The sequence below is a fragment of the Lampetra planeri genome, chromosome 65 (assembly GCF_965212315.1).
Source record: "Lampetra planeri chromosome 65, kcLamPlan1.2.h2, whole genome shotgun sequence".
Classification (NCBI taxonomy): Eukaryota; Metazoa; Chordata; class Hyperoartia; order Petromyzontiformes; family Petromyzontidae; genus Lampetra; species Lampetra planeri.
In genome coordinates, this window is record NC_136171.1 from 1,793,980 (window position 1) to 1,809,600 (window position 15,621).

A 15,621-nucleotide genomic window follows, 5' to 3' on the forward strand; every position below is an offset into this window, starting at 1 on the left:
AAGTATAAATATACATATTTTAAACATTCTGGTACCCACACACACATATACGGAAATTCCTAGGGGGCCAATCCTACTTCGCGGATTTTCACCTATCACGAGGGGTTCCGGTCCCCATTAACCGCGATAAACGAGGGATCACTGTAGTCGCCAAACAAGGTTGATGAGAGCCACTGCGTGTCTAACACGTCCCCCTCAGTGAGGACACGCCCCCTCAGTGAGGCCATGCCCCCCTCAGTGTGTGAATGTGGCTCTGACACGAGCCAGTGCCTCGCCAGCCATTGACCTCACCGCACGTCACTGCTGTGATGCAGACAATTGCGATGATATCATATCGGGCAGTCTGCACACAGACGCCACCCTCCCTGAACAATTCGCTTTTCCTGGTCTCAGACTCTGTATCGCTCCTCGTACTTCCTCAACAGATTGGCACATCAGATAGCCACATACAGTCAACACGAGGGCTGAGGGTGAGATGGTCACACTCAACAACATACAGACGTACAAAAAAGACAAAAGATCCCCTGTATAACCTGTAACGGAACTGTTGGGGCAAGTGCTGTTAACGAGCATCTATGAAGACCGGCACGGCACACGAGGGGGTGGGTGGCCAGCACCACGCCCGGCCGCCTTTGTCTCCCCCAGTGGCGATGTTTACACACCGCACCAGGTTCTCATTTGAGGCTGAGTCGACCTAGAAAAAGCCCAGGACCGGTTCAGATAATCGTCACTGTTGTTGGCCGTGTGTGGGAATCGAACTCGGGTCGCTGGGTTCGTAGCGCAGAGCGCTAACATCTACACTACCGCTACCCATGCACACACATACAAGTCACATACATACACACGCATACACAGAGAAAGATGTAGGGCTAAAGATGGGCACGTTTACAATCTTTAACAGTACATTTTAATGTTCAGGGGGTTAACTGTAGCATTGATTACAGGATACAACACAACCATAAAAAAGTCCTTAAAGTATGTAATCCAGTGTATATGTGTAATAAAAGACTCGGACGCTTCTCTCTGTCCTGTGTCCTTTATTTGGGTTCGATCTCTTTTCCCTCACGGTACTCCCCTATATACTCTCCACTCTGCAGCCCCAGGCTGCTGTCGCTCACGTAGCCCAAACTCCCTCCTAGCAGCCCCGCCGCTGTCACGTCGTGCAGACCCCTGCTGCCGACTCCTCCCTTGCAGACCCGCTGCTCTCTGCAGCCTCCTCGCTGCTCCTCCTGCCCCGGGGTCGGTCACCGTTGGCCGACGGTGCCGATCCTCGTGGCTCGGGTGTGTGGCGACCTCGCCACTCTCTCTCACCCTTCGCCCTGCGTGGCCTCTCACTTTTCCCAGTCCCCGATCACTCCCGACTGCTTCCGGTTACCCCCCTTATAGACCCTTACCCTCTCCCCCACGTGACGTAACTCCTCCCCCCATGACGTCACTTCCGGGAGGTCGTTTACGCCCGCATTACATATGTATAATCCAAGCTGCCCCTCACCAGTCTAACCGAGGAATTCAAGTGTGCAAAAACCAGGCTCCAGATGACACTGAATGAATCTCGAGACCCAGTGGTGAGCAACAACGCGCCGACCTTGGCAACTGGGCGCAAATGGAGGCCAGGAAAAGCAGTCCAGGAGGCAACAGCAGCCCTCAGACATGCTGACATTGTGGGTCATGTTCAGCAAGGGAGAGGAGGCCTTGGGCTAACTAGCCGTGCTGCTTGGAGTAAGGCCACTGCACCAGAGCAGCGGAAGATGGTAGTGCAGGAAGTACGCCATCAGGAGGAGGCTGCAAGGTGGGCCAAGGCAGTCTCTCTTGCCAAACAGGGACAGTGGACTCGATGGGACAGTGTGGAGAAGAGGAAGATCAGCTGGAAGGATCTGTGGGCCATGGAAGCGAGGCGGTTGAGCTTTTCCATCAGAGCAACATATGACGTCCTTCCAACACCAGTTAATCTTCACCAATGGTATGGTGAAGATCCGGACTGTGCCCTCTGTTCCATGCCAGCCAACCTCAGGCACATTCTCACAGGGTGTAAAACAAGCCTCACCCAAGGACGCTACACTTGGCGTCACAACCAAGTCCTTAAAAACCTTGCGTCCGCCCTGGAGGACAAGCGAGCTGCCACCAACTCCCTACCACCCCCAGCAGCATCACACCCCTTATGGACGACCTTTGTCCGCGAAGGGGCTAAACCACCGAAGAGCGGCTCTACACCAATAGAGCGAGACCAGCTGCGCTTGGCCCGCGACTGGAAAATGCTAGCTGACATTGGCCGGCAACTTGTGTTTCCTCCGGAGATCGCAACCACCACCCTAAGACCTGACATGGTGCTCTGGTCCCGTTCGCTCAAGAAGGTCTTCATCATTGAGCTCACAGTACCCTGGGAGGACTCAGTAGATGAGGCTTATGAGCAAAAACATCTGCGCTATGCCGATCTAGCTGCCGAAGCACGGCATCATGGCTGGAACACAGAAGTCCGACCAGTGGAGGTGGGCTGCAGAGGTTTTGTGGCAACATCTACAACCAGACTGCTTCGAGACCTGGGAATTAAGGGCCAGAGCCAGCGTTCGGCAATCAGAGCTGTATCGGAGGCGGCAGAAGGCAGCAGTCAGTGGCTCTGGATGAAGAGGAAAGACCCCAGCTGGGCCCCAAAGTGAGAGGGCCAGGAGGTATGCAGTCAACAATGCTTGACTCAGGGAGGAGGACGCCCCTGCCATGCATAGTCCCATGGGATGTTGGCTATCAACAACAAGGCAACTCCTATGACTAATTGAGAATGGGACGCAAGCGTAGGATTGATCACCCTGTCGCTGGCCGCCTTTGGGGAGGGTGTATAGTATGAAAGGCCGAAACACCCTAGGATCCAAAGGTTCCCTACTGACGATGCGCTCCCCAAATTTCACCAGGCTCACTGTTCATGAACTCTTGGAAGTGCTTGCACAAAGGATAGTAACATCTCATCCTGTGTTCTTTGGAATCTGCAATGTAAGCTACATGGCAGGTCTTTATTTTTATAATTTTGAGAAAATATGCAAATTAGAACCGGTTCAAACCGTTTTCCGCAACGGTTGTCCACATCCGAACCTTTAAAACTAATTTCGAGTCGTTTAAACCGGTGAATGGTTAAAAATTTTATTTCGGTGCACCCGAACCGCAGCCAAAAACCCATTGGATCAACGCGCCGGTTATCAAAAAATACCTCCAAATACTGCCGCTGCCTGGAACTCCTTCCCGTTAGTTCGTCGACAGAAAACGTCGGCGTGGCGATGAGGTTTTAAAAACCCTATATTAATTTGAATTCGCAAATTTTGCCACGGGGCGTTCGCCCTCTTGTTCCGACGGTGAGCGACTCAAAGAGGCGCGGAGAGGAACCGTGGACGAGCAGGGAGGGAGAGGCCACGCGGTGAGCCGGTGCCAAGAAATTGCCCAAGCCGTGTGGTCCTCTACATGTTAAGGTGTTCATCGGCCAATTAACCCTTTCATTGTTCCGATACGTCTGCAAGTTGCAGGGTTTGTTGGGGGGGGCCGTCCCCGTTTGCCCCCGAGTCTCGGAACGCGCGAGAAGCTCAGCGTTTAGAGAGGCGTAGAAGTGAAGCGCAATTGTTTTTAAAAAGCATCAACTAAATGCTAAACAATTTTTTATTTCATACCAGGTAAGGTTCACCAAGCAATATAGCTCTATTTTCAGACGTGACGTGGCCACAAATGAGAGTTCAATAAAGTGGCCTATCATGTGGAAATTTACAGCAGCTAAATACTCTAAACGCATGTTGATTCTAAATGTGGAGGGAAAAACAGGAAGACCCGGGAAAAAATCCACGCGACCTCGGGGAGAACATGCAAACTCCAAATATCACAGCAGGCGGCAGGGTCGGGATTGAACCCACGATTTCCTGTATACCAGGCGAGGTGGTTAACATCTCACCACCGTGGAATCCAATCTACTCACCGCAGAGAACCGTAGTGACATGACCACCGCACTACAATAGTTGGCACCAAACCGGTGCCACACGCCCTCCCGCAGGACCTTGTGGGAGTCTCGGTACCGATAAGTTATTTTAGTTTTCTTCTGTTTTAGTTTTGACGACATACACGTACGTCATCAGAACAGGAAGGGGTTTACGAGTTCTTGGGTGTGGAAGGAGATCGGAGAACTCGGAGAACACTCACGCGTGCGAAGGGGAAACATCTCTATTCCTCATACAGACGTAAGAGGCAGGGTCCACACACGTTACGTTGTACCACCTTCTCGCGAGCCAGGGTCCTCTGGTTTTTCCCTCCATATTTAGAAACATGCCTTGAGATGATTTAGATTATTTTGATGCTATAAATGTCCAAATGCATGGCCACTTTGTTGAGCTATAATTTGTGGCCAGGTCGCTTATGAAAAATAAGTTAATACCTCAGTGGTAGGTTGGGGATGGTTAAGTTTTATTACACGCTTTTTTTAACTCACTGTCTGTTATTGTCGTATCCTCAAATCTTGTAACTCAATTTTAACCCACTTCCCAATGTGGCATCGACTGCAAACTTGGTATACTTATGTCATACTGATGACAATACTATATTCTATCATTAAAAATAAAAAAAAGCATTTTTAAACATTTTTTTTTTATGTTTCGGCTTGGGTCTAATTGTCTACGGTCAACTCAAGTTGCCTGTAAATCACCACGGCCCCTTACGTTATGGCAAGCCTCGGGGCCACTTCCAGGAGTCGTGGAGTTCTGCCATTACGTACGGTACATTTAATTAAAGCGTGTTTAAAAAAAGTACTTTTAAATATTACTTATTTGTATGTGTTTGGGTGATTTGTTTATCTGTCTTCTACTCCTATCATGTTTTTGTACTGTTTGTTGTTCTAACGTTCTTACTCCGTGCCCCTACTGGGCATCTGTGAACAAGAGCTTTATAGCTCATCGGATTCCTCCAGAATAATTATACTGATTCTGTATGGATCCTACTCAATGTGCACAGGGGGGAGTTTCACAGCATTTGGGAGATTCACCAACCCTCGCCTCCAGTGCTGAATTACAAGCGTACATGCAACCACTTTGATGTTTATCACGCAGTAGTAGTAGGAGGCTTTCCCGACCAATATTATTCATAATAAAGGTTGTTTTTGTTTGGATTAGACTACGTAATTCTATTCTGGCAAATCGCCTGACGAGGCTAGTTGTTGTAATCGCCGGTGAAACCTCACGATACTCGAATTGTAAATGTTGTGGGTTTACTCTCCAACACACAACCGATTAGTGCTGAAGCAGTAACGAACTGGCAAGTTTTGTTTACGCGACAAACCTCACCGATTGGCTGTGGTCGGGTGGTGGCGGGTTTAACAACATTTCTATTTACGCGATACTTTCGTGAACTTTATTCAACCACAATCAACGTCAACTTGTTCGATTAAAAAAAATGTTGAAATTCCAAGATGAACAAACAAAGGAAAGGGGGGGGGGTACAAAAAACTGCCCACAATTAAACTGATTTGAAAATCGATGATAAAAAAAACTTTCACCGCTGCGTTACACCCAAAAAAAAAGGCAAACTACGTGGACGTCGAGGGCTTTCCTCACTCGCCGATGTGCATGCTAAAGAAATGCTTCTTCAGAGCATCGATCTGCAAAAACCCCTTGCCGCAATCCTGGCACATGTACTGCTCCTCGCCGGCGTGCACCTTCGAGTGCTTCTTCAAGTGGGAGGGGATTGCAAAGGCCCTCCCGCAATCTTTGCACACATGTGGCTTCTCGCCGGTGTGCGTGAGCACGTGCTTCTTCAAGTTGCATGGGAGTGAGAATCCCCGCCCGCACTCGTGGCACACGTGCGGCTTCTCGCCCGTGTGCGTTATCGAGTGCTTCTTGAGATCGGAGCGCTGCGAAAAGCCGCTGCCGCACTCCTTGCACACGTGCGGCTTCTCGCCCGTGTGCGTCAGCGAGTGCATCTTCAGGTGCGAGCTCTGCGAGAAGCCCTTGCCGCAATCCCGGCACGCGTACGGCCTCTCGCCGGTGTGCGTCCGCGAGTGCGTCTCCAGGTGGAAGCGGTGCGAGAAGCGCTTGCCGCACTGACGGCACTCGTGCGGCCTCTCGCCGGTGTGCGTCCGCGAGTGCGTCTCCAGGTGGAAGCGGTGCGAGAAGCGCTTGCCGCACTGCGGGCACTCGTGCGGCCTCTCGCCAGTGTGCGTCCGCGAGTGCGCCTCCAGATTGGAACGCCGCGAGAAGCCCTTGCCGCACTCCCGGCACACGTGCGGCGCCTTGCCCGTGTGCATTATCGAGTGCTTCTTCAGGTCGGAGGGCTCCGCGAACCCCTTCCCGCACTCGGCGCAGGTGTGCGGCTTCTCGCCGGTGTGCGTCCTGAGGTGCCGGTTTAACCCGTACTGATGCGAGAAGCCCTTGCCGCACTCCAGACACGCGTGCTTTCTCTCGTCGTTGGCGCCCGTCGCGTCACGACCTCCCGACAACTTGTCGTCCGGGTTGGGCGCCTTCCTGGGGGGCGTCGTTTGCAGGCATCTCTCCTCTCCGGCGCTTGTCGCCATCCTGCTCCTCCTCCTACGCCGAATATTGACGCACCACGTGGCGCTGTCGAGCATCTTGCCGCACTTGGCGCAGGCTCGCTGGGTCCGGCAGGAGGCGCGATCCTCCTCGCCCACGCTCGTCTGTAGGCACGCGCCAAAGTCCTTCTCGCACTCCTCGCACAGGAGTTCCACTTCCTCGTCTGCGGGAAACGTTTTCGAAAGAAGAAAAACAAACGAACGCGGACGCATTGGTTGGGAGGAATAAAATGTAAATAAAACAGCGAGGGCCTCAGCGGCACGACTCCCCACACGTTTCGAAACGCCCCTGCCGTGATGCCACTGGCGGAGTGCAATTGCAGTGCTTATGAAGATTACTTACAAGTGTTTTATGTCATTAATAAATGCTGGCTAAACTAAAAAATTCAACTAAATCAAATGTTTTCCCCAGGTAAGGCCCCACTGAGCCACGTAGCTCTTTTTCAGAAGCAACCTGGCTATCACATTATGAAAGCCCACCGAAGTCGCTTATTCCGTGGAAATGTATAGCAGCCAAATGCTCTGAATGCGGGATGTTGATTCTAAATGAGGAGGAAAAAACTAGAGGACCCGGAGAAAAATCCACACGACCACAGGGAGAACATGCAATTTTAATATATATAGCAGGCATCAGGGTCGGGATTGAACCCCAAAACCTCCTGTATACCAGGCGAGGGAGTTAACATCTCGCCACTGGTAGTCAGGTAAACAGCCTAGCTCCATGTCTAGAATACATTAGCTATTTTGTTTGGTTATACTTAGATGGGAGAGAAGCATTACTACCTCAAAGTGTTTTAATCTAATCGCCCCTCCACGGCTCAACACAACCTCCTGGACTCTTTCGCTTTAGCATGACTGGGATATGACTCGTGGTAGAACAAACAAGAAATTATTTTATCGTCTCTGGAATGCTCTCAGAGGTACTCACCTTGACCATTGTCCTCCTCGAGCAACTCCACCTCGATGAACTGTTTCACATCTTCTGCCCACATCTCCACCTTGATCAGCTTTTGCTCCGGAGTGGATACACATCCACGGGAATCCCCCAGCCCCTGCGGGCTCTCGCTGGCTTCTTCAGCTTTAACAACATTGAAAAAAAAAATCACCTCCCATTAGCGCGGTTGGCTACGTACAGTGCGAAAAAAGTTAAACATACAAACATATACAGACTCACACAGAGACCCATAGACTCACACAGAGACCCATAGACTCACACAGAGCCCTATAGACTCACACAGAGACCCGTACACTCACACAGACTCATAGACTCACACAGAGACCCATTGTTTGTTGTCCTTCCCCCGCAACTCCAATTAGCATGGTTAACTACGTATGGCGCGTAAGAAGTTCAACATACCTTCAGTCTGTTCTCCTATAATGTGGTACAGTAGTCCCTCGGTTAACGTTTTTAATCCGTTACACGAAAACTATTGTTAACTGAAATAACTGTTTATCGAATTCACTTATTAGTTGAAAAATAAGTAAAAAGGCTGCAAGAGAGCTGTTTACACTGCCAAAACAAAAAATACAAACAAAGCCAGTCGAGGTCTAAATGCTCATAAACGGGCATCGCTGATTGGCCGAGGGCGTGGCTCAGCCCCACTTAACGAGTGCTCGGATTGGCCGAAATTGGTGCCCACGTGGATATAACCTATCTACGTGACTTTACCAAAAGATCCAAGAATATAAACACGGTACCGTTAGTCAACATTTTAACGTTAGTCAAAACCAGGGGGCCTTTGGGAGGCGAAACGTTAACCGAAAAACCGTAAACCGATTACGTCACTGTTAACCGAGGGACTACTGTAGTTACGTTCCTGAAGAACACCGCGTTATGGAAAAATGCCATTCTAATAATTATTATAGGGGGTAAAGCAGAAGTCCGCGATAACACATGAGATGCATAACGCAGGCTGAACAAAGACTGAGGCGCCATGGGTAGCGTCTAGAAGCATCCAGCAGCATCCCAGTGCCTTATGTGACAATGATGCTACGCCGAGGCAGCTGTTCAACCTCTTATTCCTACTCGCACGAGGTAGTTCCGTTCACTCAATCGCGTTGTATATCTAATTCGCATCGGCGTTATAAAAAAATGTGTTCCCGAATACATTAATCGCATAATAATGGGGTTTTTCCCCTTTTTTCTGGCAACAAAACTGAAACCTTTTTACAAGGATAATATATGCATTGTCCTTGAAACTGATTGGTCCACACCAGAGACGGCTTTCTTTTGAGCCTCGTCTCAATTGGTGCTAGACCAGAGGACGCCAAAAGGCGTACAGCTGAAAGACAATGCACTATCAAAGTAATGAGGGCTCGGGGTAAGCATCTACATCATTATATTATCAGTGTGATTTTTGTTCGCATTTTGACCACAAGTATTGTGGTAAATGCACACATGATTCCTTATGAAGAGGTTTAAGTTTTGTTGCCAGAAAAAAGGAGAAAACCCCTATTATTATATTTTTGTACTGGCAAAGGTCTAATGATACATTAATCGCGTTATACCTAATTCGCGTTGTCAAAACAACACGCGGCGTTACAGGAGAACGGAATGTACATGCACAATTTATAAAACGCACCTTGGTCTTTGATAGATGAGAGATCTATCGCATTACACAACAAGGCAATCGCACATGTCAGACAAGCACGTTTTGCCCACAAATATTAGAATTCTCATTGTTGCCAAAGTTGGAATGCTCATTCTTGTGCTTTAAAATCCAACCGAAGCAGCGGCAGATATACATTTGAAACAGTGGGTGTGAAAGGCACTCGATAAAGATGAATATTATTGTATAATCTCATGTGCTGGCTTGGATAGATCTTGTTTTGTTACCACAGTAGACTCTCGATTATCCGCGCTAATGATGGGGAGGATGGCCGCGGACAATAAAAAAAATCGCAGATAATCCAAAAATATACATTTTCCGCGGATCTCTATGCAAAAAAACACTAATATTGGAATAAATTATGTTTAAGCTAAGCAAATTGAGTTCGTCATTGCATATTTTAGTTAATTAAAACTCACAAAATATATGATCGGATAAATCACTCAAAATGAAGCACAACTGAAGATTTCGATTTGTTACTCTTTTGATTTAGAACGAACGCTCACGATCAACCGAACGATGATGCATGTGCTCAGCGATAGTAACACTTTCCTGGTCCTGCCCAGTAGAAGATTCCGGCCCACTAAGTCGATAGCAGAGCCACGCCAATCAAAATAAAACTCGGCCCACTGTTGTAAAGATATGGTAAATCCTGCACTGTAGGGGAGATGACGTGTATTTGGGATTCACCGGAGAACATATTTGTTTGGTTTAAGCATGTAACTTATAATAAACATTTCCAAGAAGAACATGTATAGCCGTTTTAATAGATTGCAGATGTAATGAGAGAGCGCCATCTAGTGGGCGACAAGGGGTAACTGCACGGCCACTATCGGGTAACCGGCATCCAATCCTAAGCGGGGATATATCTGGGCCAAAGGTAACGGGCGGAGTCAGTGAGAACGTTCGGGAACCATCGGGAAGGTTCCACGAGGGGGCGTGGCTAAAGGCGGAGCTTAGCTCCGCCGATAGGAATATAAGCGGAGGCAGGGGAGGACTCGTGGTCGGTGAGGAAGCCTCGGTCCAGACTGCGTCGCTGCTCAACCGCTCCTCGCAGTTAGAAAAAGGGGAAATACTCGGAGAGAGAAGGAGCGGAGTTGTGCAGAAATTCTGTTAATAAAAAGACACCAGTCAAGAGTCGTCGTGGAAGTTGTTTATTACACAGGGACTCCTTATACCTACGTGACTTTACTGAAATAACCAAAGAGCATGGATTCCTGCAGTCACGAAAACTTAAAATCAAGACAGTACGTAAAATTCGTGATCCAATACCATCTATGATGGATGTGATCCCTGACATGCCAAACCCCTGCGTTTACAAACTAAGCTGTGTCTGCGGCAGTAGTTACATTGGGGAAACTAAGTGACATTTCTCGGACCATGTTCGTGAACATAAGGCAGATCTGAAACACTGTAGGACCAATACCTCGGCCGTGGTTGATCATTGTGTTAATGCGGTGGGCTCACACGAAATTGATTTCTCTAAGACGAAGGTACTTTGCAAACCCACTGGCTATCAACAAAGATTTGTTCATGAAGCCATCCATATATACAGACACAGACACAATTTCAACTAAAAAGATAGGTACAAACTTAGCAATCATTGGAAGGACGTTATCAACCAGTTTAAGTCATAAGTGGCTGTGATGTTCCCTTCCTGCCACCTTCCGATACAAATTTTATTTATTTATTTTCCCCATGGCTTCGGCTCTCCGATTTCACATTAACAGATTTAATTTCCTGCGCCAACGTGGCCACCTACGGACGCCGACATTTACGTCGCGGTGGCTCTGCGATCTTACCTTAACATACTAATCTCTCACATTAACATAGCCACTCGCGCACTCGTCGCAGATGCCGCTCTCCGATCTTACATTAACATGCTAATTTCTCACATTAACATCACTAGCCCCGCTCACTTCATTTATGACCCTAGGACTACACCCTATTAAACAGTCTGCATTCAATCTTAATTTCAGCAGCTTTCCTCCTGATGACGATCGCTTGTGTTGTGATCGAAACGCCATAGTTTTTATTTATTTTATTCAACCATCTACGTGACTTTACCAAAAAGACCCAAAGATTATCCATGAGTGGTTTATCCGATTTGCGGATTAACCGAGCACCTGAGATTTTGATGTAAATTAATAGCTCGTGGTTTTTCCCTTCAGCCCAAATTTATACACAGACATTCGACTTACGAACTTTCAGAGTTGCCTGTTCGGACCGAGAGTCGTAAGTTCAACCGCCACGAAATAGATGGCGGTGGTGGCATCTACGTCTGCCCAACATCAAGAACCAGTGGCATCTTCATCTACAGGAGATTATACAACTTTTTAAGCCATTCCTCGTATTTAGTGTACACGCAGTAAAACGTGTTTGGAATCAACAGGAGTAAAGTTGGACTTACGAACAAATCGGCTTCTGAACAGACCTCTAGAGGATGGTGGTGGGAATCAGGCTTTAGATAGGAATCCGTGTGGGTGGCTTTCCTGTAGACAGAATGTCCCACGAGCCATCAGGTCTCTTCTCGATCAAAACATCCAGGAATGGTAGCTTGCCATCATTTTCTACTTCTATGGTGAATTTTATGGATGGGTGTATGGAATTGATGTGGTTGAAAAATTGGTCCAGTGCTGTATGGCCATGTGACCAGATGATGAACGTGTCTTCTACGTATATTTTACACAAGGAAGGACGTAGGGTGGATGTCTGGATGGCATCTGTTTCAAATTTCTCCATAAAAACATTCGCTACCACTGGCGACAAGGGAGAACCCATAGTGGTACCTTCATTATGTTTGTAGAATGTACCATTCCAGGTGAAGTAAGTATTGGAAAGGCGGTGCCTTACCAAACTTGGTAAATCCGGATTCAGTCCCTGTTGGACCAAGTCTTCAATGATTGCAATGGTGTCAGGCACAGGTACCTTGGTGAACAGAGACTACATCGACGACGGGGCTCATTTTCCATTATACTCGTTTACATTGACATGCCAATCTCTCACTTTAACGCAGCTGCTGTGCTTGCTTGCGTGTGGCGATGGGACTCCTTTCCATCCCTGACCCCTCCTACTTACCCTTGGGTGACACCCACCTCAAACCTATATATAATTTCTTGTTGCAGCAGCCCTTTCTTGTTCAACAGTTCTTCTGCTGTATATTTCCACCTGATGACGATTGCTTGTGTTGCGATCGAAGCGTCGTGATTTACTATTGATGTACTGTGTTAAATCGAACCTGGATCTTGTTTGTTCATGATTTAGGAAATATTTTTGGTGACCCCTGCTATGTATGGCAAGGTGATGGTTTTGATTGGGTGCTCAGATGGTTCTTTCCCAACAGTTGGGGTGATAGCTTTACGGATTGTGTAGTCTGAATATCCATTCATCTTGAGAGCTTGGTGTACGTGTTCCAATTCACTGGCTAGGTGGTGATGGTCGCAGATGCGTCGAGTTCTATGGTGTAGTTTTGATGAGGGAATTCTTCTAGGATGGTGTTGGGAATCAAGTTTTAGGTAGGCATCTGTATGGGTGGCTTTCCTGTAGAAAGAGTGTCCCAATGAGCCATCTGGTCTCTTTTCGATTAAAACATCCAAGAATGGTAGCTTGCCATCCTTTTCAACTTCCATGGTGAATTTGATGGCTGGATGTATGGAATTGATGCAGTTGAGAAATTGCTTCAGAGCTGGTCGGCCATGTTGCGTATATAATCGGTTCGTTCTACCGTAGTTTATTTGTTTGTTTGGCCTTCGTCTTACGTTGAACTATATATATTTTTTCAAAGCTGCTGTAGAAATGCGTTGATGATGTGTAACATCGTATAGGTGTGGGGATGGGAAAAAAAGCTGAAAGTGATTTGATTAGATGTTCTGGGAGGCCCAACCGAAAGTTATTCGCAATTAGCACAAAGAGTGGGGCAGCCCGTCCTATCAACAGGGGCTTAACGTGACAATCACATGACACTCACCTAACCGTCCAGAGTCATTCACCACTCACCTGACACTCATCAGTCCAACTCACCCAATACCTCACCACTCATCAGATTATACAATACAGTGCGAAGCCTGTTTTGTGATTCATTTTGATGTCAATTTGTCCTGCAATGACGATTCAAATGCGAATATAATCGGTCCGTTCTATAAGTACTCTCACCGGCATCGGCACATATCGCCGTGAAGTCGCGACACGGCGCAGGTTTTGGATGTTCTTCATATTCTTGCTTGACGAGCGGTAATTCAAGGTGTGAAGCCATCTGAGGAACACAAAGGGACATTTAACCGTCTTAACAGACTGCTGTGCACTTTTAAATCGTCTAGATCGAAAACTCATTTATTTAAAACTACTTCATGTTGTGCATTTAGTTTGTTGTCCTTCCTACTCCCCCCGCGCACCTCGGATTGGCGCGGGTTGGCTACTAACGGTGCGAAAGAAGTTCAACCACACACAGAGAGACAAGGTGGCCTGTCGCTTAAAAAAGCTCACAACGGCTGAGCTGTAAACTGCCGAGATTGGCGCAGGTTGGCTACGTACGGTGCGAAAGAAGTTTGACGTACACGTACGTAAGCAAGCCAACAATTGGACACGAGCACACACAAACATTATCATGGCCGGCATCACGAAATCTCTACGAGGCACAACACAGCACACCTGCCAACCCCTTATCAGTGCCCTACCTTATTACAGAACAATTCAGACCTTAGTGGTCACCCCGTGCCCTTATAAATCTCAACGTTCATCCTACAAAGTCCCACCACAAGGGAGAAACAGAAATAGCCAAAACAAATGTTTTGCTCGTATTGAAATGGCTGTACGCCGCATAGACCTGAAAACTCAAATTTCCCTGTACAAGAATACGGGGCGAACCGTGTGGGTTGACACGGTGTGATACAGGCAAGCTCTGTGCACAAGGTGCCAGTGAACATTATTAGCGAATAGACACACGCGCATCACAAGAGGCAGCGATCATCACAACATTTTGACATTAAAAACGGGCAAAAAGCAGTTCTGAAGATGATTTATCAATCGATTGATTATTCCGACTTAACGGCGTCTCCGCCGTAATAAACAGCCGAGTGTGATGATGATGTAGGCTGATTAGCATATTTAGAACTGTGTTATATGTTTGCTTGTGTTGATAATTATTGTGCGACGGAGTATGCTGATTTCGGAAGTTGGGGTGAGTCAATGGATAGCGCAACTCTCTACAAATCCTCGTTCCGTCTCATTCCGTGTCGTCTCTCTGCGTCTCTCTGTGTCCCATTGTCTATCTGTCTACATGTGCATGCATCATCCCTGTGTTTCTGCCGCTATCTATCTTCGTCTCGGTGGCTCCGTGTATCTCTCCAAATCCCCGTTCTGTCTCACTCCGTGTCTCTCTGTGTCTCACTCCGTGTCTCTCTGCATACAGTGGTGTCTCTATGTTTGTGTCGCTGTTTGTGTCCCTGTGTTTGTGTCGCTGTGTATATTTGTCTCGGTGGCTCCGTGTCTCTGCGTATCCGTGTCTAAGTCGGTGTGTCTCTCTGCATGTGTCGCCACGTCGTGTCTCTCTGCCTCTCTGCGTGTGCCCGTGTCTGTTTCTCTGTCTGTGTCTCTCCGTCTGTCTGTCTCTCTCTGTGTACGTGGATGTCTATACGTGTCTCTGTGCGTATTTGTCTGTGTGTACGTGTCTCTGTCTGTGTGTACGTGTCTCTGTATTTGTCTGTGTACGTGTCTCTGTGTGTACGTGTCTGTGTGTGTACGTGTCTCTGTGTGTGTCTTATTTATCCGTCTCTCTTACCGTGTCCCCCTGATTTCTTGTTTTATTCTTTCTCACGGACCCGTCTGGGATATGAAGGAAGGGCCAGGGAGGCCCCAAATTCGACGCCCAAATTAATCGGCGTGTCTCTCTCCCCGTGTGTCCCTCTGCCCGTGTCTCTCTGTCTCTCTCCCCGTGTCTCTCTCTCTCTCTCGTGTGTCTCTCTCCCCGTGTCTCTTTGTCCCTCTCCCCGTGTCCCTCTCCCCGTGTCTCTCGCCTGCAGTGACCTCTCCTCCTGGCGCCCGGCAAGCGACAAGATGCAGCGACGGCGGCGAGCGACAAGATGCAGCGACAAGACGCGGCTGGGTCGGCGACTAGCGGCTGAAGGTCGACACGAGAGAGGGGCGCTGGGCCGTGGACGCGTCCACGGCCGAACGCGCCTCGTTGAGGCCTTTTGCGAAACAAATCCGATCGTTCACGACAATTGTGAAGAGGAGTAGGAGGTGGAAGGGGGGTGGTGCGTCGCTAAACCTGGTTTATCCGGGATGTTTCTGTTGCGCGTCGTCGCTTTAAGATGTTCTCTGTTCATATTTTTCGATTTGAAGCTTTCGTGGCTGCACGAAAGCATCCAAGAACATTTGCTGTGGTTTTCAAGAAAATTTGCTGTGGTTTTCACACCTGATGATGATTGCTTGTGTTGCAATCGAAACGTCGTGGGAATTGTATTGTTTTATTTG

The 15,621-nt window shown here is 48.1% G+C and overlaps 1 protein-coding gene across 1 annotated transcript; it reads right to left on the bottom strand.

The window, feature by feature from the left end:
• Positions 1-3,115: 3,115 nt before the first annotated feature.
• On the bottom strand, positions 3,116-15,343 carry LOC144737161 (uncharacterized). The gene is made up of 4 exons (XM_078619878.1): positions 14,927-15,343; positions 13,303-13,402; positions 7,470-7,619; positions 3,116-6,705 (listed from the first exon to the last, which is right to left on the bottom strand). Exons 2-4 carry the CDS (start codon positions 13,400-13,402, stop codon positions 5,567-5,569), a joined length of 1,389 nt encoding a protein of 462 aa, XP_078476004.1. The 5' UTR covers positions 14,927-15,343; the 3' UTR covers positions 3,116-5,566.
• Between the last annotated feature and the right edge of the window lie 278 nt (positions 15,344-15,621).

Excerpts from the sequence above, each read along its gene's own strand:
- LOC144737161 (XM_078619878.1), bottom strand. The coding sequence starts at position 13,402 with ATGGCTTCACACCTTGAATTACCGCTCGTCAAGCAAGAATATGAAGAA. Across the intron at positions 7,620-13,302 it reads GGCGATATGTGCCGATGCCG|CTGAAGAAGCCAGCGAGAGC; the intron begins GTGAGAGTACTT and ends ATGTTGTTAAAG. Across the intron at positions 6,706-7,469 it reads CGAGGAGGACAATGGTCAAG|ACGAGGAAGTGGAACTCCTG; the intron begins GTGAGTACCTCT and ends CGTTTCCCGCAG.